Genomic DNA, 26,904 nt, shown 5'->3' with positions numbered 1-26,904 from the left:
AGAAGCCGGAAGTGTTCTACTCTCCTCACAGCTCTCTTCCCATTCAGTATGGTTCAGGAGTTCCATGTTCTACGCTGTTTCTCCTGTCACACCTTCCAGGTGCAGCAGGTACCTGAATGCTTCTTGCTCCAATGTTCTTTTATTGCTGTTTGCTTCTTATCAACTCCTCCATTCCTCTACAGGTGAAGAAGAGCAAGAAATGGGTTTGTAAACTCTGTGGGGAAAAACAGTCCCTGATAAAGGTAAGTGATTTTCCTGTGCTATGTGTTCTGATTCTGTGTATGGACTTGCTTCTTTCATGTGTGGTACTACTAAGCAGAGCATGCTCAGTCACTGTGGTCAGCTCCCCCCCCCCCTTTAAATTTTTTAATTTTTTTTAATTGCCAAATGATGGAGGGACCACACCAAAGCTGCGAGCCCAGCATTTGCCTTGCAATTGTGGTGCAGCCCCATTGATTTCAATGGAGAAGTATGACAGGTGGTGCTTCCTGTTGAACTCTGCAGCCTGAGTTAAACCTGTTCACACATAAACAGGCTTTAACCGCCTCCCGCCCACCATATAAGGTAATAACAGGCGCAAGGCGGTTCTCTCGTTCTGGGAGGACATCATATGACGTCCTCCCATTCTCACCGCGCATTCGCGACTTGGAGCGCGCAGCGCGGCGATCGGTGGTGCGCTGTGTCCCTCAGACACAGCGGATCACTGGTCAACAGAGCTGAAGATGTTGGCTTGGTCATGTGATCAGCTTTGTCCAATCACAGCTGATCACATGTAAAAAAGGAAACGCCGCTTATCGGCATTTCTCTCCTCACGAGCTGTCACGCTGACAGCTCGAGAGGAGGGGAGAGCTGGTAATCGGCTCTACTCAGGGGGGACATGTGCCCTGATGATCTGTGTAGCCCCAGCAGTGCCACCTGTCAGTGTCCATCAGTGGCAGCTATCAGTGCCTACCAGTGCACATCAATGCCATATATCAGTGCCCATATGAGCTGCCTTTCAGTGTTACCTATCAGTGCCAGTCAGTGTTGCCTATCAGTGCCATATATGATGCCGCCTACCAGTGCCCATCACTGCAGCCTATCAGTGCCCATCACTGCAGCCTCATTAGCGCACATCCCTGAAGGAAAAGAATCACTTATTTACAACATTCTATAACAAAACCTAAGAAACTTTTTTTTTTTCCCAAAATTTTCTGTGGTTTTTGGTTTGTTTAGCAAAAAATAAAAAACCCAGAGGTGATTAAATACCACCAAAATAAATCTCTATCTGTCTAAAAAAAAATGATAAAAATGTCATATGGGTAGAGTGTTGCATGACCACGCAATTGTCATTCAAAGTGTGATAGCGCTGAAAGCTGAAAATTGGTCTGGGAAGGAAGGGGGTATAAGTGCCCTGTAGGCTAGTTGTTAAAATGCTTGAAAAATTGATATGCATTACTTTCCATTGACGTGCATTTTCACATGCTCATGTGCGTTAAATTCATGTACCGTATTTTCTGGCGTATAAGACGACCCCCTACTTTTCCTGTTAAAATGTAGTGTTTGGGCTATACTCGCCGTATAAGACTACCCCTCTTCCAATGCACACCAGTGGGAAGAATCGTGCCCCATCATTGGTGTCGGTGGGAGGAATAGTGCCCCATCATTGGTGTCAGTGGGAGGAATAGTGCCCCATCATTGGTGTCAGTGGGAGGAATAGTGTCCCATCATTGGTATTAGTGGGAGGAATAGCGTCCCATCATTGGTATTAGTGGGAGGAATAGCGTCCCATCATTGGTATTAGTGGGAGGAATAGCACCCCATCATTGGTATTAGTGGGAGGAATCGTGCCCCAACATTGGTGTCAGTGGGAGGAATCGTGCCCCAACATTGGTGTCAGTGGGAGGAATCGTGCCCCAACGTTGGTGTCAGTGGGAGGAATCGTGCCCCAACGTTGGTGTCAGTGGGAGGAATCGTGCCCCATCGTTGGTGTCAGTGGGAGGAATCGTGCCCCATCGTTGGTGTCAGTGGGAGGAATCGTGCCCCATCGTTGGTGTCAGTGGGAGGAATCGTGCCCCATCGTTGGTGTCAGTGGGAGGAATCGTGCCCCATCGTTGGTGTCAGTGGGAGGAATCGTGCCCCATCGTTGGTGTCAGTGGGAGGAATCGTGCCCCATCGTTGGTGTCAGTGGGAGGAATCGTGCCCCATCGTTGGTGTCAGTGGGAGGAATCGTGCCCCATCGTTGGTGTCAGTGGGAGGAATCGTGCCCCATCGTTGGTGTCAGTGGGAGGAATCGTGCCCCATCGTTGGTGTCAGTGGGAGGAATCGTGCCCCATCGTTGGTGTCAGTGGGAGGAATCGTGCCCCATCGTTGGTGTCAGTGGGAGGAATCGTGCCCCATCGTTGGTGTCAGTGGGGGGAGGAATAGTGCCCCATCGTTGGTGTCAGTGGGGGGAGGAATAGTGCCCCATCGTTGGTGTCAGTGGGGGGTGGAATCGTGCCCCATCGTTGGTGTCAGTGGGAGGAATAGTGTCCCATCGTTTGTGTCAGTGGGGGGAGGAATAGTGCCCCATCGTTGGTGTCAGTGGGGGGTGGAATAGTGCCCCATCGTTGGTGTCAGTGGGGGGTGGAATAGTGCCCCATCGTTGGTGTCAATGGGGGGTGGAATAGTGCCCCATCGTTGGTGTCAATGGAGGGTGGAATAGTGCCCCATCGTTGGTGTCAATGGTGGGTGGAATAGTGCCCCATTGTTGGTGTCAGTGGGGGGAAAGGAATAGTGCCCCATCGTTGGTGTCAGTGGGGGGGAAGGAATAGTGCCCCATCGTTGGTGTCAGTGGGGGGGAAGGAATAGTGCCCCATCGTTGGTGTCAGTGGGGGGGAAGGAATAGTGCCCCATCGTTGGTGTCAGTGGGAGGAATAATGCCCCATCGTTGGTGTCAGTGGGAGGAATAATGCCCCATCGTTGGTATCCGTGACACCAATGATGGGGCACTATTCCTCCGACTGACACCAATTACACCTGTTCTAGTATGGTGCTGCTGCAGCCAGCATATGTGGTTGCAGCAGCACCTCTGCACGGCACATTTATCGGCCGCTCCTTCACTCGATTTTCGCGGGGCCGCTCGGCTCCGCCTCCTCGCCGGTGATTGGCCGCCTGTGTGCCTTTCCTGAGCTACAGTTCTGGCGGCCAATCACCGGTGAGGAGGCTGAGCCGAGCAGCCGCGCGAACATCCAGTGGCCGAACCGAATGAAGGAGCAGCCGCGCTTCCTGGACCGGATCGTCGCGGGACCGGAGCCAGGTAAGAGACAGCAGCCCCTGCCCACCCCTGTACTTAGTATCCCTTCCGTTGGAAGGGGGGGGCGGCGGCACCGCACCGCCCCCCTAAAAAGTGTCAGCATGCCGTATACCGGCGTATAAGACGACCCCCGACTTTTGAGAAGATTTTCAAGGGGTAAAAAGTCGTCTTATACGCCGGAAAAAACGGTATTTTGCAGGTTACTTCCTCTGACATCACATCCTTTACCTGTTTGTCGGTTGAGAGAGAGAGGAAGAAAAATAGAGAGCGACAAACACGTTTTTGAAGAGCCATTAGCAAACAGAATATTTAGTGCAACAACCCACATATGGCATACAAAGAGCCACTGCAGGATCCGCTGCTGTCTTTTGCACCTGCGGGGGCAGGCCAAGCTGCGCTCTGTGTGTCGCATAGACACAGAGGTGACTCAGGAGCAAGTATGCACGACTGCCCCCAGAGCAAGCAGCTTACTCTGGGGGCACTCAGCGGGGAAGGGGGGGGAGCACCAGAGCAGTTAAGTATAACATGTATAGTGTGTTTTGTGCTTTTTTTTTTTTTTTTTTTTTTTTTTTAATCCTCCAGAGGATTTACCCCCCCCCCCCCCCCTCCTCCTGGCCAAGCCATTTTTTGCATTACGGCGCTTTGTTACTTTAACTGACAATTGCACGGTCATGCAACGCTGCACCCAAATTAAATTATGTCCTTTTTTTTTTCTCCCCCCTCCACGAAAGTAGCTTTCTTTTGGTGGTATTTGATCGCCTGTGTGGTATTTCTTTTGTTTTTGTTTTGCTCCGCAAATTTTTAGACATTTTTTACTTTTTGCTATCAAACATGTCCAGTAAAAAAGTGTAAAACATCAAATTGTGTCTTAAATTTAGGCCAATATGTATTCTGCTACATACCTTTGCTAAAAACAAATTCCCAATACATGTAAATGAATTGGTTTACATGAAAGTTATAGTGTTTACAAATGGTATATATACTGGATTTTTTTTTTTTACTAGTAATGGCGGCAACCAGCGATTTATAGTGGGACTGCAGCGGGCATTCTGACACTGGGGGGAACTGACTTGGTGTCACTGACCTCCCTAGTGACACCAATACAATGATCAGTGCTAAGAAAAAGCACTGGTACTGTACTAATGGCACTGGTCAGGAAGGGGTTAATATGTGGGGTGAACAAAGGGTTAACTGTGTGCTGTTTTACTGTAAGCTGTGTGTGCTTTCAACTGTAAGCACACTCCTTTGTATGGCTCTGCGAGTTTTCACCGGCCGGGTCCCAGTGATTGACAGTTCGAGGCAGTAAATAGCGCGTGCCCCCTACCCGTAAATGCAAAATCTCATATATATATATATATATATATATATATATATATATATATATATATGTGTGTGTGACTTTGCGCACCCCTGCCACCCTGTAGCAGTATATCTGCTATAGGGCAGTGGGAAAGTGGTTAAAGGAACCTTTAGTAACAGTTTAAAAATGCTGTGTTTTTGGCATGTGTACAGCCCTGTCAGATTGTAATGTTAGAATTCCAATGGCCAGCAAAACCATGGCTCAGCCACCTGTTTATACTGCCCCCGGTTGTCTGTATGAAAGAGCCATAGGGTCCCTTTCACACTGGCACCATCCAGTCTAATCAGCAGGGGAACCTGCATTCACAAAGTATAGCTGGATCTATGGGCAATCAGATAAAATACAGTCCGTTTACATCAGAGGTAATCGTATTTAAACAGATGCATGTCATCTGGTACTATGCGGACTATCCAATAGGACAGGCACAGGGGGTGGGGATAGGATTTGGGGAAAATATTAAATTTACGTTGGAGGAAAGTTTAGTAGATCCAGATGGCTGATACTTATTCTTGAGAGGAGTCCTGCAGGGAAGGGAGTGTATGTTAGCAAACATTTACTGCCCTAATAAAAATCTGACGGTATATATGGAAGGAATATTGAGAAAACTTACAGACTTTAAAAGGGGTAGTCTGATTGTGGCAGGAGATTTATATTTTTGTATGGACTCGAAGATGGATGCCTCATCGTGTGCACGGAGAGAGGGAGATAATAGTCTAAAGAATGTAAAAAAAAAAGTTGCATCAACGCCAGTTAATGGATGCTTGGAGAGTCAAGCATCCAAGAGAAAGAGAATATACCTTCTTCTCTGAGGTGCCTGTATTCACGATTGGATTACATATTGATTGAACATACTCTTGGAGTCTCTAGTAAAAATCAATATAGAAGTAATATCTATATCACACCATGCCCCTGTCACAATGAGACTACGGTTTGGAAAGGAATAGAACAAAATGAATATGTGGCAATTAAATGAGACGATTCTACAAGACAGAGAAAAGGAAATAGGAAATTGAACAATATTTTAAGTTTAATGAGCCTGGGAGGGTTACAATCACCACAGTATGGGAATCAAACAAGCCCTTTATTAGGGGTATACCGATTGCAATGAGGCAGAGAAAAAGAGAACGGGGTAAAAACATTAGTTCATTAACGGAAGAACTATTTTTCAGTTGGAACAATTGCATAAAAAGAAAATAGACACAGAAATACAACAGGAGATAATTTTAAAAAGAGAAGAATTAAAGGAACAAGGATGTTTTTCAATAAGGTTTCGAAGGAAAGATATCAGTGGGGGAATAAACCTGGGAAATATTTAATGAGGAAACTGTGAGAAAAGAAATCGAGGAATTATATTGAAAAGATGAAAAAGGAAAAATGGTTTATTCAAGCACTTATATCGCTAATACATTCCAGAGATACTATAGTTGTTTATATGGAATAAAATCTAAGAACCAGAAGGAATCAAAGGAAGAGAGGAAAAAAGGTAAACATATTTGAACAAGGGTGGCCTACCCAGATTGGATGAAGTTAGATTAACAGCGTTAGTTTAATTTCACAAGAAGAACTTGGCCTAGCACTGAAGAGTACAGCCGCAGGTAAGAGCCCCGGCCCTGATGGATTTACTGTGGGATATTTTAAGAAGTTCAAAGAACTAGTCCCTAAACTGTGTACATATATAACACATTAGGAGAAGAGACAAAGATGAGAGAGGAGTCGTTACAGGCCTATATCAGAGTTATACCTAAGTAGGGGAAAGATTGCTCTCAGTGTACCAGTTACAGACCTACTGTATACCTTTGCTGACTACCGATACAAAACTTTATGCAAATGTATAGGATGAAGGAGCTGATGCCCCATTGGATACATCTAGAACAAGTGGGATTTATCCTGGGTAGAGAAGGAAGCGACAACGGACTAAGATCATTGCTTATCCTGCAAAAGAATTAGGTTAGGAATTGGGCCCAGAATGATGCGGTGGATAAAAGAGCTATATAGGAACCCGTCAGCTGCAGTAAAGGTCAATGGATCACTATCAAAGTGTTTTAGGATGTATAATGGAACAACACAGGGATGCCCACTCTCTCCCCTGTTTGTGATCTCTCTGGAACCGCTATTGGCAACCATAAGAAACAGTGTAGATGTCAAAGGAATGTGGGTAGGGGAGGTCGAGCATAAGGTGGCAGCATATGCAGATGATATGCTATTTTATATCACGAACCCTAGACTAACATTACCAAATTTAATGAGAATATTAAAAGATTACGGAGAGTTGGCAAACTTGAAAATTAACCCCTCAAAATCTGAGAGTTTAAATATTATTGTCTCAAAGGTTGAGAAATAAACTTTTTAAAAAGAATTCCCCTTCCCATGGTGGGAAAAAAAGTTAAAGTATTTGGGAATAAAATTAACTTCGCCCATAAAAACTGTATATCAGGTAAATTCTATCCCACTAATAAATGAGATAAAGGATGAATTGAGTTGAGCCTCAATGGGAACGTTGTCCTTGATAGGCCGAATAAATATTATAAAGATGGTCATAGCACCAAAAGTCTTGTATAAATTTAATATACTCCCAATACACCTACCGGGGTCCTTTTTTAGGATTCTTAAAAAAAATTATACTCTGATATGTTCGGGCTAATAAAAAACAGAGTGGAATATGAAATTTTATGTTGTAATAACTGAAAAAGGGGGCTAAATATGCCGGATTTCAAGAGATACTGTAATTCAGAATTAATATCACGAATTGCAGATTGGATATATAATTAATGGGGGAGAAGTTGGGTACAAATGGAGAGCACACTTAGTAAGGCACCATTAGATAGGATTTTTTGGATACCACATAAGTTCCCCACATTGGACGAAGATACAAGCACTTTGACACGGAATGTGCTGAGGATTTGGAATGAAATGCACAAACAGAAGGACTGGAAGTTTTTAACTCATTGTCAATCCCATTGGTGGGAATGAAGCTTTTCCCACCCGGGAATGATAATATTTCAGGTAAATGGGTAAAGGATGGAAATGCACGTTTAAAAGATTTTGTTGATAAGGGAGTATTATGTTCTTTACACGATTTAAGAAAATAAGAAGGAAATATATTCTATACTGGATGAATGGCAGTATTATCAAATTAGACATTTTGTTGCAATGCTGCCATCACCACTGAGGAAGATATGCACCCTCTTTAGAGCAATTGTGTAGCTTAAATATAATACAAAAACATGCTTCCTCTCGGTTACATACTGAAATAGATGGACCAGTGTCCCTAGTGTTTCTGGATAAGTGGGAGAAGGAGCTTGGAACAAAATTGAAAGAGCAACAAAAGAATAAAATGTTTAGATTAACACATGGGGCAGTGAATATGAATATAGTTGAAATTAATTAAGAATGTCTTGTAAGATGGTATATTACACCTAATGTGGAACATAAAGAAAGACCAGAGGTCTCACCTCTGTGTTTGGAGAGGATGTGGGAGCAAGGTAACAATGCCACACACATGGTGGGATTGTCCTAAAATACAGGAGTACTGGGGGTTGATAATTCAGTACATACAAGAGATTCTAAAGATTAGTATACCGTTCGACCCGTGGGTCTGCTTATTCCACAAATCGGAGGCTTCGGTGAAACAATACAAAAATATGATATTGTTCCATTTATTAAATGCGGCCAAACAGGAGGGATGGGGGATAAGTAAAAATGGCGTTTTGTGTTTTATGTTTGATATAATGTGGATTATTGTATTATAAAACTAATAAAGATAACTAATAATAATAAACAGATGCATGTCTATTTACATCTGCCTGCATGTAGACTTAGAATATGTTTATACTTGCATGCATGGTAAAACACGTTTTACTGTGTAGTGCTGGCTCTGGCAGGGAGCAGTGCAGTATATTTTTCAGCACTTCACACTGCTTGTTTTAATATTTTTTCTTACTACTTTTTTTGAAGTTGCTGCTGTTGTGCAGTGACAGTGTAGTAGTGCCATTCAGAAAAATGCAGACATGCTGCATTTTTCCACACTACAGATCACACCAGTGTTGCAATGTGAACAGAGCACAACAAAAACAATTGTTTTCTATGTACTCTAGCAGTGGCCTGCGTTTATCCAGTGCGGAAAATCACATTGCCACAAATAGTGTGAAGAAGCCCTTACATAATTTTTCAGGGGGACCTGATAGAAAAAAACTCTAACAGGCAAATCTGGTTGTGCTGCCTGTAGGGGCTAAAGACAAAATGTATATATTTTTTTTCTAGCATTGTAGAGTGAAAGGATTAGACCTTCTGTTAGATTTTATTGCTGACTGTGTCCCCAATGGAAAGATTAACCCTTCTATTTGACCTGGTGGCCATTGTCCGTGAGAAAGAAAGTGAAGGTTGATTCACACAGCCATTCAGGCTGCATTCACACCTGAGTGTTTTGTAGCTGGAAGCTTGAAGACACTCAGCATTCATTTCAATGGCCCCTGCTCATGCCAGTGAGGAAAAAGCAACGCGAATGCATAAAAAATGCGTTACAAAAAAAAATACAGTTGCGTTTTTTATGCATGGTTTTTTTTTTTTTTTTTTCAGCGGAGCAGTGTGAATGTAGCCCTACTATTGCAGCCTATAATGTGGAGATAGAGATTTTTATGACTTGTGTTGGGGGAAAAAAGTTACCTCCTAATAATTATTTTTTTTTTTTTTTCACATTCAGTTTACTGCTGTGTACTTTCATTCATGGTGGATAGTACAGCTAGTGCTGCTGTTCTGTCTCTGCAGCTGTTTTACACCGCTTATGCTGTGTAACTTGCATAGTTATTAAAATAATAAATGCCTTGTGAAGCCTTTTAAACGCCTAACTCCTGCGTGTTCCTTGCCAGGGCTGCTTCTGTGAAAAATGACTGGTGCCGCAGTAAACTTCCATCACTCTTCTGCAGACTTCTGGATCCTGAGGGAACCCTGCTGCTGAACAATCAATAGGAAGTGTCCATGTCACTCAGACAGTGATGTGGACACTCAAAGAATGTGGACACTCAAAGAAAGGCTGCTCCCCTCTGCAAGAAAAGAGATGGAAGAGATGCAGATTATGTGACCAGGGATTTAGACGAGTATTTGCGGTGTTTAACTTTAAAAAAAAAAAAAAATTTAAACTAACCTTTCTTATTACTTAAGGCCTCCTTGGCTGCTTTAATATCTTGTGATTCTCATTAAATTGGCCACAATTAGAGCCATTGGTGGCTCTGCAAGCACCGCCTGGCTTGGAGTATTCCACACCCTCCCTTGTTGCCACCAGCTAAAGAACTTTGATCTTGTTTAATAAACAGAGCAAGAAACAAAGTACAGTAAACCATTGTAGTCAGAATTCAATTTAGTGAAGTCGGGCCAGCAGTTTATTGATTGTGATTGGCATCTCTGGGTACTGAACTGTGCACTAATCCTTTTCCTCAATGCAGTTCTTTTATCCAATAAGTTGAACTAGGTTTTTTATAAAACAGATGATGTAAAGAAACCACAAACTGTTTGTGCTGTATAATTCCTGTATGATAATATCTGTTGTTTCCTACTTGTCTGACAGGTTTATGGACAAGGCTCTGCTGCAGATTGCAGACATCATGTCCAAAAGTTGAATCTCCTTCAGGGTGAGGTAGAGCACACAGCTAATACTGCCGCAGGGTAAGTTTGATATAGGTTACCCCCCTTTTGGGTCATGATGTTAAAGCCTATTTGTTCTATTTAACTTTTTTTTTTTTTTTTTTTAGTAAAGTTAGTACTAAGTCAGCCATTGCTTATTTTTCCTTTTGAAAATGCTAGTGGTCTGGCTGTTTTGCTGATCCAGTTGTTTCAGTACTGTTTGAGTCACTGTCCTGAAACGAGTATGCACATCAGGAGTTGTGACTTCACCTCCTACTTATATCAGGCCAAGGACTCTGAATGTATTGGAATTCAGTGAGGAGAGAGTAGCTCTTTAATGAAGAGGTTTATGAAAGCAACCCCCCTATTTGTCTTAGTACAGGTTTTTTTGTAACTAAAGCTAATGCCTTTTTTTTTTTTTTTACGTTTTTACAACATCATAGTAATCAGCAACACTTTGAACATACTGTTCACCCTGCTGTGCTTTTCACAGTAGCAAAAAATAGGCCACTCTAATCTCCTTACTCCTGCCTGTCCCTAGCATGAGTTTGGGATATTTGGAGTAAGGATCTGTGGGGTATGTAGTTATGGCAGCTTCCAGCACTAAGATACAAGTGCTATTTAAGGCTCATGCAAACAAATGTACAAGACTGCATTCATATTTATATGGATCTAAACACAGCAGTGTTGTATAATATGGATCCATACACATTGGTCAGTTTTGGTCCATCGTGAATAGCTATGTAAATCAAAACTAAAAAAAAATGCTTTTACAGCAATGCGTAATGGCCATAGTTTCATAGTTTGTGCTAATGTTTATGTGTACAGTCAATAGACCCTTTGGGCCATTGCTTTCTATAGCATATACTGCACATGTGCTACTAGCCAGACTGTAGATGAAAACACTGCATAAATAAACAATTGAATTGATGGGTTAAGTTGTACTAATAAATTTACTAACCAAGTAATGGTTTCGTCAAAGATCTGCAGCACTCCATTAACCACTTCCCGACTGCCCTATAACAGATATACTGCTACAGGGCGGCACGGGTGCTCAAAATCACGTATATATACGTGATTTTGCATTTCCAGGAAGGGAACGTGTGCGCGCCCTACCCATACCGTCATTCGTGGCTGCGGCTGTCAATCACCGGGTCCCGGCCAGTGATTATTCGCCGGCGCCCGGTGATTGCCGAGCATCTCTGACAGGGAGGAGAACTGTATGTAAATAAAACAGTTCTTCTTCTTGTCAGCTCATGCACACTGCTTTGGATGGCTGTGCACACCGTCATTTCCCCCCCCCAGTGTCAGAATGTCCACCGCAGTCCCGCTATAAGTCACTGAACGCTGCCATTACTAGTAAAAATGAAAAAAAAATTCCAGTATGTATACCGCCATTGTAAACGCTATAACTTTCATGTAAACCAATTTACACATATTGGGTTTTGTTTTTAGCAAAGACATGTAGCAGAATACATTTTGGCCTAAATTTATGAGGAAATGTGATTTTTTTTTTTTTTTTTTTTTTTTTTTGTTTACTGGACGTGTTTTAATAGCAAAAAGTCAAAAATATTTTTTTTTTCTCAAAATTGTCGCTTTTTTTTTTCTAGCGCAAAAGATAAAAAACGCACCGGCGATCAAAGAAAGCTAAATTAGTGGGAAAATAGATGTAAATTTCATTTGGGTGCAGCTTTGCATGACCACGCAATTGTCAGTTAAAATAACGCAGCGCCGTAACGCAACAAATGACCTGGTCAGGAAGGGGGATAAATTCTCTGGAGGGCAAGTGGTTAATTTCACAGCTCATTTTTTACAGTAAATACAGTGGCTGCCACTGCTGACTACATTTTTTAAATCCGGTCTGCTTGGCTGTTATGTTGAACCACTGGCTTCCATACTTTTCCATACTTTAGGCGCAGCATTAAAAGCAGGCAAATTGCATTTTTCAAAAGAAAAGGACAGGGATGTCAGTTTGTTTTTCCATGTCGCAGACTTCCTTTGGAACTGGAGAAAGCAAATGAGCACAAAGGAGTTGCTGTAATCAATCATAATTCTTGTTTTCATTTAATATTTAATTTCAATAAAATTAGAAGCCTGATTGGTTTGTTGTGTTTTTTTTTTTTTTTTTTAAACAAGTATTGTTTTTTATGAATTTTTTTTTCATAAAAACAGCAAACCGCAAATAACATTGCCTGAGGGCAAAATAACAAAAGACACAGAAACAAAGTATCTTCAAAACACAGTAAATTAACCGCTTCCCATCCGCCCTATAGCAGAAGTACTGTTACAGGGCGGCACAGGTGAGCAAAATCACGCACCCTGCTCATGCCACCATTCGCGGGTAGGGGGCGCGCACGTTCTACCTGCACAGCCATTCGTGCCGCAGCTGTCTATCACCAGGTCCCGGCTGGTGATTGCCAAGTATCTCCATACAAAGCAGTGTGCTTACAGTGAAGCACAAATACGGCACACAGTTAACCCTTTGATCGCCCCACATGTTAACCCCTTCCTGTCCAGTGCCATTAGTACAGTGTCTGTGCTTTTTATTAGCACTGATCACTGTATTGGTGTCACTGGGGATGTCCGTGACACCAAGTCAGTTCCACCCAGTGTCAGAATGCCCGCCACAGTCCCGCTATAAGTTGCTGATCGCCGCCATTACTAGTAAAAAAAAAAAATCCCAGTACATATGCCGCGCAATTGTCAGTTAAAATAACACAGCGCTACGATGCAAAAAATGGCCTGGTCAGGAAGGGGGGTAAATCCATAGCAGGGCAAGTGGTTAAAATAAAGCAAGCATTACATCTTTCATTTTAGTATTATGTTATACACTCAGCAGTTTTTCAGAAGGTAATAGTCATGAACAAGCACTACACACCTAAGCTGAACATTAGCGTGGCTCAAAAGGACTAAGAGCCCCCGGAGGTTCTTATTATTGAAGAAATGAACCCAGCAGAGAAGTATCACACCCTCCTAAACCGGCAGGTCGTCTGAAGAAACAAAAGTGGACTCTGTGGAGGACAGGGGCTGTTATGGAATTTTTTTGGATACCTTCTATGCTTATAGGTTAATTCCTCCATTCTCGAATTCAAGTTAACCATGTCTCTCCATTGGGAGGGGGGGGGGTTGAGAGCCATTTCTGTAATATTGGTTTCCAAGCAATATAAAGAGTATAGTAAACTACAATCAGCTGGTAAAGTTTCTTCTGGGGTAATATAGGATAGCCAATTTTAGGGACTTGAACAGAGCATACACTGTTGAGTATATAAAATAAATTTTCCCAATAGTGATGGACTTTAAGCCAATGCCATAGCATGTGAATATGAGTACCCATATTCACAACATAGCGTGGAGAGTTAGGCAAATCTGACCTACCCCAAGATGTAGCCGTTGAGGCACACCCCAAGAGTGTAGCCGTTGAGGCACATAATGGACTTTATGTAAAATAAACAACTGGGTTAAACATTGGGATGGGGATAGAGAGACAGTTGGAATGAGCTCCAGGTCCTGCTGTCACTGGTCATCCTCCAAAATGCCCATGTCCTCTTCCCACCGACATCCACAGCTCATTTGAACCTGGTCACTAAGGGCTATTTGCAAAGTGGAATATAAGTCTCCTATTAATGCCTTTTTGGAGCAGAAGGTAGACACTGCCATGGTAAGAACAGGTCTGCTAGGACATTACGTTTAGCATGAAAATGTCTTGAAACCAACAATTCCACTAGCGGTACCTCACCAAACTGCAAGAGGATGATTTGTTGATTGTGATTGTCCCGATCAACTATATTCCAGCCATAAAAGTGTTGAAGTTGTGAGGCAAAGTAATACAGTTTTAGCATTGGGGACCGCCTGGCCACATCCATCTTTAGGAAGTTGGAGTGGACAAAGTTTTATTCTAATGTGGCCAGATTTCCATATTATTTCCCTAAATAAAGTGTCAATGGTTCTGGATATGCATTGCGAGAGCTATATTGGGCAGTTATGTAGCAGATATAGTAGCTGTGGCATCCAAATAATCTTGATTAATTTAGCTCTGCCAATAACCATCAGAGGTAATTTACACCAAGTTTTCCCAATCTGTCTGCACCAGAATATAGGACTTAGTCTGACACCCATGGTGTAACCTAACCTGTATACCTAAGTACCTAAAGGAGGAAGCGACGGAGATTAATGTTGCTGTGGGGAGCAAATCGTCTACCAATGGGTAAAGAGGCATTAAGACCAATTTGTCCCAGTTTATGGTAAAACCTCAGAAGGAGCCATAATGGGAAATAAGGGACGTAGTAACAACCAATGAAGAAGTGGTGTCCCCTAAAAAAGGGTAATGTGTCATCGGTATGTAGGCAATTTTATCTACCCCCATACTTCTGCAAAAACTCACTATGTCTGTGGACTGCCTGATTGACATTGCTAATGGTTCCAAGGCAAATAGAAGTGGTGACAAAGAACACCCCTGCCTAGTGTCTCAGTGGAGGGGAAAGGGCACATTCCCATTTACCTGGACTTTAGCTACTGCAGAAGAAGTTTAATCCAAGCAGTGAACCGTGGGTCAAAACCAAATTTATGTGCCGTGCAAAGTTCCACTCTGATATCGAAGACTTTAGCTGCATCAAGCGACAATACCGCTATTACCAGTGGTTTCAGTGGGAGTCTGAAGATTAAGAAATAGCCTCCTAATGTTAATTGCAGTAGCCCTGTTCAGAATAAACCCAGATTCATCTGGGTGAATTAATGTTTCCATGAATTTTGATTAGAGATTAGCTAGCAGTTTTTAGCCAGGAGCCTAACATCTGATATCAAACAAGGAGATCAGGTGATAAGACTCTGGATAAAAGGGATTGTTACCAGGCTTCCACAGTACAATAACTGCTTAATTCATGGAGGCAGGCAAAGTACCAACCTCAAAAGTTGTGTTAAAGACTTCCAGCAATTCTGGGAGCAAGACTTCTTAATATATCTTGTATATCTCTCCTGGTGACCCATCAGAACCTGGACCTTTTACTGTTTGGTACCCCTGCTGCAGCAGCTTGGAATTTCTCTAACTTAAAAGGGAATTCCAAGGCTTCGCAAACCAAGGCAGTTAAGGTGGGTAGTTGAATAGTTTGCAGAAACTCTAGTAAGGTGTGATATTAGGATAAATCCTTACTGTACAATGTTTAAAAAAAGACACAAAGATAGCTGAGATAGTATTAACAGCTGTATCAGTAGAGTCACTCAATTCTGTCACATGGGATATGGGATTTTGGGCCTTGATTATTGAAGCCAATAAATGATGAGTATTTTCCCCCTCCTCAAAACAGGATTGCAGTAGGAAAAATAGCGCTTCTGTTCAGCTTTCTTTTTTCAGAGAAAGGAGAAAAATACACCTGTTGACTCTGCAGCCATGCCTGTTGATTCCTTGTAGAGGGGTACATCACATGAGCTTCTTCAGGCCTAGTGACCACGGTCGCTACCTGCTGTTCCCATGCCCTTGAGTTTATCTTTATTTTAGCTATTTGGAAAAAGAGAGCTCGCCTAAGAGAGGCCAGTATGGATTAATCCTTCACAGGGTACGGGTACTTGAGGATTGGAGGGATAATGTGAAGATTAACCACTTCAAGTCCGATCACTTTTACCCCCTTTTCAGCTTTCAGCACTATCACACTTTGAATGACAATTGCGCGGTCATGCAACACTACTCATATTAATTTTTTTAGCATTTTTTTGAGACAGATAAATCTTTATTTTGGTGGTATTTATTCACCACTGGGATTTTTATTTTTTGCTATATAAATGAAAAAGTCAAACATTTTTGAAAAAAGTGTTTCTTATAAAATTTTGCAAATAAATAATATTTCATTATAAATCTTGGCCAAAATTTATTCAGCTATCTTTTAGTAAAAAAAAAAAAAAAATAACCCAAATTAGTTTATAACCAAAAATGATAATTTAAAAAATAAGTTTACTTTTTTTTTTTTTTTTTACATACTGCCACCCTAGCAGTACAGCGTCACCATGGTGACACTGTACTACTTGTGGGGGGTGATGAAGATTTTTTTTCACTGATTGCTTTTATACCCATAAAGGCTGTAAAAGCAATAATTTCTCCTTCTCTCTGGCTGTATTCTTGCAGCCATTGAGAACTACTGTGTGAGCTGTGATTGGTCACAGCTTGTCACATGGTACAAGGCTGTTGTGAATAGCCTTGTACCATATGACCTCTGTGATCATTCACAGATTCACACGTAGTAAGCAAAGATGTCAGAAGTGACATCTTGCTTACTACTCTACATGTGATCACTGATTGACCAATCAGTGATCACATGATCGGGACCTCACACAGAGGTCCCATACGAAGATCGGTGTTCCACTGTGTCCGGCGGACACAGCAGGCACCGGATCGCGGTGCTGCGCTCGCTCCCAGGGAGCGCACACAGTCCACAAAGGCGGGCGCCATTTATGAACGGCAACCCGCCTCTGGACTGCCACCGTCCGGCCATTTATATACAGCGGCCGGATGGCAAGTGGTTAATGGAAAGTGGTCAGCATATGTAACATCCAGCACAAGGGGTAATAAGGAGGGTGTACCTAGAGCCATGTCTATTCTAGAGAGAGCCATATGTGTTGTAGGATAACAGGAATACTGCTTATCCATGGGGCAACGGATTTGCCACAAGTCTAACAGACCCAATTCCCCAATATATCTGGCAAAAGATGTAGAGTCAGAGAAGCCACTACTCTGAACTGAGCTATACTTATCCAACAAGGGGGTTATATAAGTATTAAAATCCCCAGCTAATAACCATGGGACCTCTGATTTATCTGAAGCAAATTTCAAAAATTCACATACTACTACTGGTGATTAGGGGTGAGGAATATAGATATTCACAAGTGAACATGGTTTTCTGTATAAAGTGCAATAAAAGAAAATGAACCTTCCCATAGTGTCTGTTTTGAACTTGCCTTCAGGGGATATCCACTCTATTAGCCATTAAAAGGGAAATGCCTCTAAAATATTAAGTATACGTAGAGTGAAATTGCGTAGCATAATGAGCGCATTTCAATTAACACAGAGTTTCTGCATGAAGATGCGTCTCCTGCAGGCAGATCACAGACGAAGGCATACATTTTAAAGTAGTGAACATGGCCTGTCTTTTACCTGGGTCATTAAGGCCCCTAACATTCCAGAACAGTAGAATGACCACTCATAAAAAGGTAAGAAAAAAATATGGTAAAGCTATGGGCACACACATTAAGTGTCACTGCTTTAGTGACTCTGATGTACTCTCCCAACAAAAAAGGAAACCACTTTCTATATATCTAAGAAATCCTCCTTTTTTTTTCAAAACATCATCACCGGTAGAACCCCCTGACGCATTTCACACTGCATTCTCTCAGCTTTATCAAAGTATTGTACTGCTGAATGCAGCGTAAAGGGCATCAGAGCTTTTATCCTGTGCTAATGTTTTATAAGAAATAGTAGAGATGCCTTGAGCTGTTCTTCCTTCTTCCTTTTTTTTTTATTTTTTTATTTTTTTTTTGCTATTTTTCCTTTCTCCAGTTTTTAAGGAATCATCCTCCTAATTTTTAATACGGTGAGTGAATTTCATTCATAGTGCATGAGGGGTGTGTATCGTCTTGGTGTGTCACCCTTTGAAAAAGTTTGGATACTAAGGGCCTGTTTACACTGTTCATGGCTGCGTTATGCTGTGCATTAACACGTGTTGCATTAAGGCAGTCCATTCATTTGAAATGAAAAAATCAGAAAAAGGTCAGCGCTGATCCAAAAACAATATTAAATAAAGCTACATACAATGGATAAGGCTATACCTAAAGCCTAAAGTGCTGTGAACAAAAATTGCAGCTTAAGATTACATTTAAATCTTAGGCGCCGCATTATTTCTTTACATTCTTTTGAAATCACTAATACCCCACAGCTGAGGAGGTCTGTTAGGGGTTATTTAAAACAAATGGCACTATAGCACACCAACATACACAACATGCATGGTAACACAGCTCAGTTGTGTGAACAGATCCTAAAGAAAACTTTTGAAAACAGAAATATGGGAGTTGACATTGCTAGCTACCTTTTTAAAGGTGCAGGTTCAGGGGCTGTCATCCTACCTACCTTCACTATCTAGTTTTCACTGACCTGGAAAGCATGCAGGATGGGAGTTTACACTTCACTTTTTTCACACTAGTTCTACTTCATTCAGTTATTAGGCTTTGAAACCAGGAAAAGGATGACAGCCCTGAAGCCTGCATTTTAAAAGAACTCCTCAATGGCATTTCCTTTATTTAAATCTTCTCAAGTTCACTATCACATCCAGCCTTTTTTTTTCATTACTGAGGTTAATTTCAATACATTATTAAATTGCCCTACTGACATCCAACTTTCATAATTGCAGGCTTGGACAAATTCCTAGACCTAGGTAGCCAATGCACCTAAAAAAATATGGCTGGGGTCTATCTTTTCCTGTTTGTAATGGAAATGTATGCTCCCTGTTATGCTGAAAATGCCTGCCCGCTGAGAGCAGTTTCTACCTTTTACTTTGTTCACCCTAGCATTTTTGCCAATCTTTGCAGGCTGAACTGGCAGAATGAAGTCTGTGAAAATGATTATGACAGCACACAAAGTTCTGGGTCGTCACAGGTACCTGCCACTTTTACTGTGTTTGTAGTGCTTTGTTTTTCTAAAGGTTAATCCCTTTATGTCGACTGTACGCATATATGCGGCCTTGTAGAACTGGGCTTTTTTTTTGGAGCCACATATATGCGTATCTGTCTTTGTCCTGGGAGCGCGCTGCACAAAGACTGGGCTGTCACGAACGATCGGGACCTCGGATTGGCTATCACAGTGATCAGCCACTTTGCAGCCCTTCCCTGTGTTTTTTTTTCTCTCTGAATGGGACAGAGATACATTGTATCTTTCTCTCATTGCAGCGAAAGTAAAACTGTGGGGAAAAAAAAAATGAATTGGGTCAAATGTCAGGATTCGAAGGTCAGCAGGATCCCTTTTTTTTTTTCTTTTAAGCATTTTTAAAATGATTAGTGTCAGTATGTTTTAGGTAGGATTAAAAAAAACCCCAAAATAATATGCGTACTTTTGTTTCTGTGCCCTCACTACTATTACAAACAACCTACACACATGTGGTATTGCTGCGATTTTCAGGAGCAGGAGAAATTATTTTGAGTTGTCCTTTGGTTTCAGATTATAGTAGTAGCAAGAAATATACAGATAAATTTAAAAAAAAACAAAAAACTTTTTTTGTTATTTTGGCCCAGTTTTCCTTTGATAATGAAAAAAATTAGGCGATCTCTGTTACTATTTACCACCAAACAAAGGGCCAATTTGGTTTGAAACTAACACATGTCAAAGTTGCAAAATTGTGTTCAGGCATTAAGATTTGTTTTACGTAGTCACTAAGGAGTTAGAGAAAACATCATTAATAAAAACAGCATTTTAAAAGTGATGCTAAAGAAGCCCCCCCCCCTTGCCAACCACTTTCAGACATTACACCTAGCAAAAAAACAAATATCTGATTAACTATAATGGACAGCACTGTCTGTCTCCAGGCTCGGGTACTTCCCTGAGACAGGCACCATCACATGGTACGCAGGGAGAGGGGGCATGTCATTTTCCCTGTGCCAACCCTCTGTCTTTTATGGATTGCCAGGATGCAGCCAGCCTCTGCTACACAGCATCCTTGGTCAACTGTCTGTGCTATAACAACTAATGACATTGTCCAGCCCAGGCACTTGTGTTCTAGCAACATGGATGGTAGACATTGGAAGCCACCTGCATTTTAGCGAGCAAGGTCCCTTAGGGGCACTCACTGAACAGGGCTTGGTGACAACTGAACCTAACTTTAGTAATACTCAAAAATCTGCTTTCTATGGGGGAGGAGGGGAAGGAGCACAGAAGCTGGAAAGAAAGGAATATAGAAGAGTTTTTTTCACCTTTCAATGAAACTAATACACCATGTGGACCTGGTATTTGCCTATGAGAGTTCTTCTTACCGCATCACCCCTTCTTACAGCCCTCCTGTGGACATCATGCCCCCGGAGCCTCACAAAGGTCCAGCGGCCATCTTAGAGAGTAGCTGTTCAGCTCCACTGTTTTTATGCTTGGATTTTTTGATTCATTTCCACGTGGAAGGTGTATTTATAACTTTTTTACTCAATAAATCAGAATAATACTATACTATGAGCACCTTCTTTTTTGGCTCTTTATTGAGCTAACGATTCCCAGGGCTCCAGTAGGATTACGGTTGCAGAGCAGTCTCATATCCAGAGGAGGGAGTCAGGCAAGTACCATTCTGGCAACCGCCAAACCCAGACACGTCCATCGGATTGCCACACAGACAAGGGTGTTTGGTCACTCCAGAGAACACATCTCCACTGCTCTAGAGTCCAGTGGCAGCGTGCTTTACACCTCTGCAACCAACGCTTTGCATTGCACTTGGTGATGTAAGGCTTGGATGCAGCTGCTTGGCCTTTGCTAATTTGAAGGCCACTTGAAGTTTTGTAGGTCTTTAGCTAATGACTCTGCAGACAGTTGGTGATTTCTGCGCACTGTGCACTTCAGCATGAGCTGACCCCGCTCTGTCATTTTACATGGCCTACCATTTCGTGGCTGAGTTGCTTTTGTTCTCCGTTGCTTCCATTTTGCTATAATACCACTAACATTTGGCCGCGGAATATATAGTAGCAAAGAAATTTCACGGATGGACTTAGAGCACAGGTGGCAACCTATCACGGTACCACGCTTGAATTCACTGAGCTCCTATAGAGCAATACAGAGTGTGTGTGTGTGTGTTTATACTGTTAGAAGTAGAATCTAGTACTTATCAGATTCCGAGATCAACATTTTTATTCAAAGAAAAAAAATAGAATAAAAAAGACCTAAAACACTGTTTTGCAGATTTTCAGCTAGAACTGTAATATAATATTATGCATGACAGACTCTCTTGTCATAGGCTGGTAGTTTGATACAATCTACCTGCGGTGCTGTCACTAAGACCTTGAGTAGCAACAGCATGCTTTTTGGATCAAGTAGGATATACAGGATATTTTAACTGAGAGTCAGACATGAAGAGTGGGGGGGGGTATAAATATTTTTATATTAAAGTATTCCTAAAGGCTGAGACTTTTTTTGCATGGATATAATCATGTTTAAATATACTTTTTAAATTTGTAATGCCTTATATTGTCTCCAGTCTATCAGCCTCCAGATTCTCTGGGTTCAGATGCTAATCTTCTGTGCACAGAGCTTATAGTGATTCTAAACGTTGGGTTTATTTTTCTTTTTTAAATAACAAACTTGCTATACTTGCCTGCTTTGTGTAATGGTTTTGCACTGAGCAGCGCCAATCCTCTTCTGGGGCCCCCCACTGAAGCTTCTGGCCCCTCCTACCTTCAGAGTTCCCCACAGCAAGCTTCAAAATATAGTATAGAGTGCACCTATAGCAAGGTAAAAACACTTACCTTTAGAATCACTTTAAATTACTTCCTTCTCTTGCCCAGGACTACATGTCCTATGAGGCATTGCTCCTCACACATTCACAGGTTCTCAGCCACTTACTGACATGTATGGACAGTATACTGAACTGTATGTTGTACTGTATTTTTTGATATGTAGACAAATAATGCATTCTGTATACAAGCCAACTAATCGGCTGACCAACTAATTGATAATGAAAATAGTTGTCAACTATTTTGATAATTAAAATCGATTGCGTTGATTAGTTGTTTCAGCCTTAAAAAATGTTTATTCAAAATCTCCTGGGTAACAAATTAAGTGTAATGAAGTTTGTGCCGCCTTTTTAATCACTAGTAGTTCTTTACAATTTATTGTATTATTAATTGTGGAAAGTATGGCTATTGCAGTTGGAGACTCGCAGCTTCCCTACACACAAGCTGCACTGTCATTTGTCTGCCTCTCTGTCTTTTAACCAGTTTTAGTAAAATCCCCCCAAAAGTGAAGACAGAATCTGTAACAGCTGTGCATAGTAACCAAGCAACATTTAATTTCAAATTGGTCAGCTGAGTTTAAAAAAAGAAAGCTAGTAGTTTATTGGTTGCCATACACAACCACACCAGATTCTGGCTGCTTCAGTCTTAGTAAATTGTCCTCTTTGTGTTTTTGTGAATGGGTTCAGAGAATACAAAGTATTCTATTAAAAAGAAATGGGAAAGGGCAAACGACAGTACATCTTATGTGTAGGAGAGCTGCAAGTCTCTTGTTGGAGTACCAGCAGTACTGCAAAAGATAGCATGAATAAAAGTTTAAGGCTGCATTCACATGGCAGTTTAGTAGCAGTAGATTCTTGCTGGTGGTTGTAAACTCTGCCTACTCACTGGGGTTTACTTACTAAAGCTGGCTCACTCAGAATCTGGTGCAGCTGTGCATGGTAGCCAATCCGCTTCTAACCTCAGCTTGTTCAATAAAGCTTTAGCAATAAAACCTGGAAGCTGATTGGTTTCTTTGCAGAAGTGCACAATATTCTGAATGAACCAACTTTAACAAATAAACCCCATTGTGTTTGAACAGCTACAGCTGTCAGATTTGTGCTCTGTACAAATCAATGGTTAGTGCTGTGCATATAACTGCTCATCTGAGCAATTTACATGCGAATAAAGCTTCTGACCAACTTTGGACACTGACCATGTGCATCCAGGGTGGACAATTCTAAGGAGCTTTGGCCGCAGCTAATCGAATAGTTTGTACGTGACATAACACAGCGTGTTCCTGCATCCAGAGGAAACTAGATGCTGCCTCTGAATGCAGCAAACTATCCGCTTTTTTCGTAGGATTTTTATGGATGATTTGTAAAACTTCAATAAAAAGTATTTAGGAAAAAGACTATAGTTATGTGTTGATGTGTTTTTACTGATAAAATGTTGCAGCCACATATTGGAACTCCCATAAGCTGCTGGAGTAAATATTTGGAGGAATACAGTGAAAATTCATGTGTAAAGCAGGAAGAGGACAACAGTCTGATTTACACTGACCGGGAACGCTTTTACACTCAGCAGAATATTACATCAGAAGCAAGGTGAAAACACTTTATTCATGATATATTAAGAGGCCAGAGACAAATTTTAGGAAATTCGGTTTGGTAACAAAAGGTTCATTGTTTTTATTTTTCCTTTTTAGGAAACGTAAAAAAATTCCACAGTATACTTGTGATTTTAATGAACAAGATATTAATAGAGAGATACTGAACACTTACAAAAAGAAAAGGAACTGTGAGGTATGTGCTCATATTTTGTGATGATGTCTTCTTTCATACTTTTATGTGTGTTTGTGTATATACATAAACTATATGTGACCCATATACAAAAATTTGGAACGCTGCTCAACGTGCTGCAAAATTTCTCCATGCAGTTCAAAGCACAGAACCTCAGCCAGCATAGCTGAAACAGATTGGAAGATAGGAGGTGAAAACCTTACACACCCGAACCCAGACACTATAGAGAGATAAAGACTTCAGCCTGAATTCCTCCTGCCTATGCTTCTTCAGACTGAAGTCATATCTTTACCACTCTATATAGCTGGGTTCCAGTGTGCAACGTTTATATTGCAATTGGTGCGCCAAAATGAAAATTCTGGTACCGAAACCGAAAATTCAGGATACACTTGGCTGAAAAACGAAATGGACAGTTTTTGAAATTTTTTAAAGATTTAATTAATCTGCCTGGCAATTTTTGCATTGAAGCCACTATGGGGAGTTTTTACAATAGAGTTTATGGGGATGTGACTTTGCATGAAACTCTGAGATGTGATTTTGCATTGAAATCACTAGGGGGTGTTTTTGCGTTGAAATCCATGGGAAAGTGACTTTCCATGAAAGTCTATGAGACGTGATTTTGCATTGAAGTCACTAGGGGGCATTTTTGCATGGAAGTCAATGGGGACGTGACTTTGCTTGAAAGTCTGAGACGTGTTTTTATATTGAAGTCACAAGGGGGTGTTTTTGCATTAAAGTCTGAGACATGATTTTGCATGTATCTGCACCTTTTTTCCTATCAGCAAAATGCCAATAACACTATTTTCGGACAATATGTTTTGGCTGCAGATATACCGCTGCATCCCTAATTGCAGTGTATTGTATATGTGTACATATAGTGCAATTCTAGTCAAAACCTTTGTTTTGGATGAAGTGGGAAAGGTTTAGAAACCCTGACAGGATTTTTAGTAACTTGGGGAGGAAATCGTGGGAAATCTACATATATACAGTACACACTTATGCTTTAGGTCTCCAACTCTATATTTGGCAGAACAGCGACCGTACATAATTTCATGACTCTGGAACTACAATGAGTATAACGAGCATGCTTTATTGCATATACAGACTGATTTTACTGTTGTAAGTTTAGTAACACTTTAAATACAAGTGACAGGGTGTGTTGAGGCCCTTGGCCCTTACTAATCAAATTGCTGCCTCCGAGCTTCTATTTCACCATCCTGCAGCTAAGACTCACAAGGATGCTGTGCTGCTTCTTCAAAATGCAACTGTCATGAAAATTGTATATGGTTTAATTTTTTCTGCATTTGGAAACTAACAGTTATGTGGCTTGCAAACCTCTTTTTTTATGTTTTCATTCAAGGAAAGGGATGTGTCCACAAAACAAACAGATGAGCCTTCCTACATCAAAAATGAGACTGTGGGTTCTACAGGAGGTCATGGAAGGATTGTGTCACCTGCCACAGATGAGCCTACTTGCTCTGGTTCTAAATGGGAGAGATATATGTCAGCTGAGGAAGAGGTTAAAGAGAACATCTCCAGAACACAGAGTGTCCATAAAAAAGTAACATATATGGATCCGACTTTAAATATAGTTCAGCATAGTCAGAATATTAGGCTGTCCTTGCAGTTGGCTCAGTCAAAAACATCATCTTTGGAAAGCGAATTTCCCAGGTCAGTACACGAAAGAAGACTTCTGTCAGATCAGCCATCAGGCTGTGCACCTAAGCCCAACGATGCTGCAGACAAGACTCAGTGTAGTATCTTTCAAACTGATGAAGACTTTGATGAAAACTATTAATACGTTTATCTAACATTGTAATGTAAGGAGAACCTGTGAACTACACACACAGGCTTAACCAGCCAGTATTGAAAAATGTCCTTTTTTTTTTTTTTTTTTTTCTAAGAAACTTTACCATCTGCAAGGTATGCTGTAGTCATTCCTGATTTTTAGTGAATCCTATTTTGAATAGTCTGTCAAGCTATAAATGATTTCATATCTTTGCTCACTGTTTTATATACTGTAACGCTTGACTAAGCTTAGGAATAAAAGCATAAAATAGTAACCCACTGTAACCAAACGGGCTTTATTTTACTGAATTAAGAAGAGTACAAGATAAATTCTAATTGGTTGCTATCAGTACTGAACTTTATATATTGTACTGTTCTACTGACATGCTGTGTGTGTGTATATGTATGTGTATATACACTATATTGCCAAGAGTATTGGGACGCCTGCCTTCAAACGCACATGAACTTTAATGGCATCCAAGTCTTGGTTCATAGGGTTCAATATTGAGTTGGCCCACCCTCTGCGGCTTTAACAGCTTCAACGCTTCTGGGAAAGCTGTCCACAAGGTTTAGGAGTGTGTCTATGGGAATGTTTGACCGTTCGTCCAGAAGTGCATTTGTGAGGTCAGGCACTGATATTGGATGAGAAGGCCTGGCTCACAGTCTCTGCTCTAATTCATCCCAAAGGTGTTCTGTCGGCTTGAGGTCAGGACTCTGTGCAGGCCAATCAAGTTCCTCCACCCCAAACTAGCTCATCCATGTCTTTATGGACCTTGTTTTGTGCATTGGTGCGCAGTCATGTTGAAACAGGAAGAGGCCATCCCCAAATTGTTCCCACAAAGTTGGGCGCATGAAATTGTCCAAAATGTCTTGGTATGCTGACACTTTAAGAGTTCCCTTCACTGGAACTAAGGGGCAAAGCCCAACCCCTGAAAAACAACCCCACCATAATCCCCCCTCCACCAAACTTTACACTTGGCACAATGCAGTCAAGCAAATACCGTTCTGGCAACCGCCAAACCAGGCAGTCCATCGAATTACCAGAGAAGTGTGATTCGTCACTCCAGAGAATGTGTCTCCACTGCTCGAGTACAGTTACGGCTTGCTTTACGCTACTGCATCCGATGCTTTGCATTGCACTTGATGATGTAAGGCTTGGATGCAGCTGCTCATTCATAGAAACCCATTCCATTAAGCTCTCTCTATGCACTGTTGTTTTAATCTGACGGTCACAAGAAGTTTGGAGGTCTTTCGCTATTGACTCTGCAGACAATTGGCAACTTATGTGCACTGACCCTGGTCTGTCATTTTATATGAGTTGCTGTTCCCAGTTGCTTCCACTTTGTTATAATCCCACTAACAGTTGACTGTGGAATATTTAGTAGCAAGGAAATTTCACGGATGAACTTATTGCACAGGTGACAACTTATCACGGTACCATGCTTGAATTCACTGAGCTCCTGAGAGCGACCCATTCTTTCACAAATGTTTGAAGCAGTCTGCGTGCTTGATTTTATACACCTTTTGGCCATGGAGGTGATTCAACACCTGATACCAATGATTTGGAGAGGTCTCAATACTTTGGGCAATATAGTGTGTGTGTGTGTGTGTGTTTGTGTTTTCAGGTATTTACC

General features: G+C 41.5%; 1 protein-coding gene across 2 annotated transcripts; it reads left to right on the top strand.

The window, feature by feature from the left end:
• On the top strand, positions 1 to 25,545 carry MRNIP (MRN complex interacting protein). Of its 2 annotated transcripts, XM_089654497.1 has the most exons (8): positions 67 to 108; positions 183 to 242; positions 9,500 to 9,727; positions 10,195 to 10,292; positions 18,816 to 18,882; positions 23,139 to 23,287; positions 23,389 to 23,485; positions 24,843 to 25,545. In XM_089654497.1, the coding sequence occupies exons 3-8, from the start codon at positions 9,626 to 9,628 to the stop codon at positions 25,278 to 25,280; spliced, it is 951 nt and encodes a 316-aa protein (XP_089510623.1). In that variant the 5' UTR covers positions 67 to 108; positions 183 to 242; positions 9,500 to 9,625; the 3' UTR covers positions 25,281 to 25,545. The 2 variants fall into 2 exon arrangements, with proteins under 2 accessions (XP_089510622.1, XP_089510623.1); XM_089654496.1 differs by lacking the exon at positions 9,500 to 9,727 and having other exon boundaries at positions 1 to 108.
• The last annotated feature ends 1,359 nt before the right edge of the window (positions 25,546 to 26,904 follow it).

Source organism: Staurois parvus, unplaced genomic scaffold (genome assembly GCF_062004578.1).
Source record: "Staurois parvus isolate SC_StPar_1 unplaced genomic scaffold, SC_StPar_1.0 ptg000770l, whole genome shotgun sequence".
In the NCBI taxonomy this organism is placed as follows: Eukaryota; Metazoa; Chordata; class Amphibia; order Anura; family Ranidae; genus Staurois; species Staurois parvus.
Note: the sequence above shows the minus strand (reverse complement) of the source record. Positions and strands in the feature narration are given on the sequence as shown.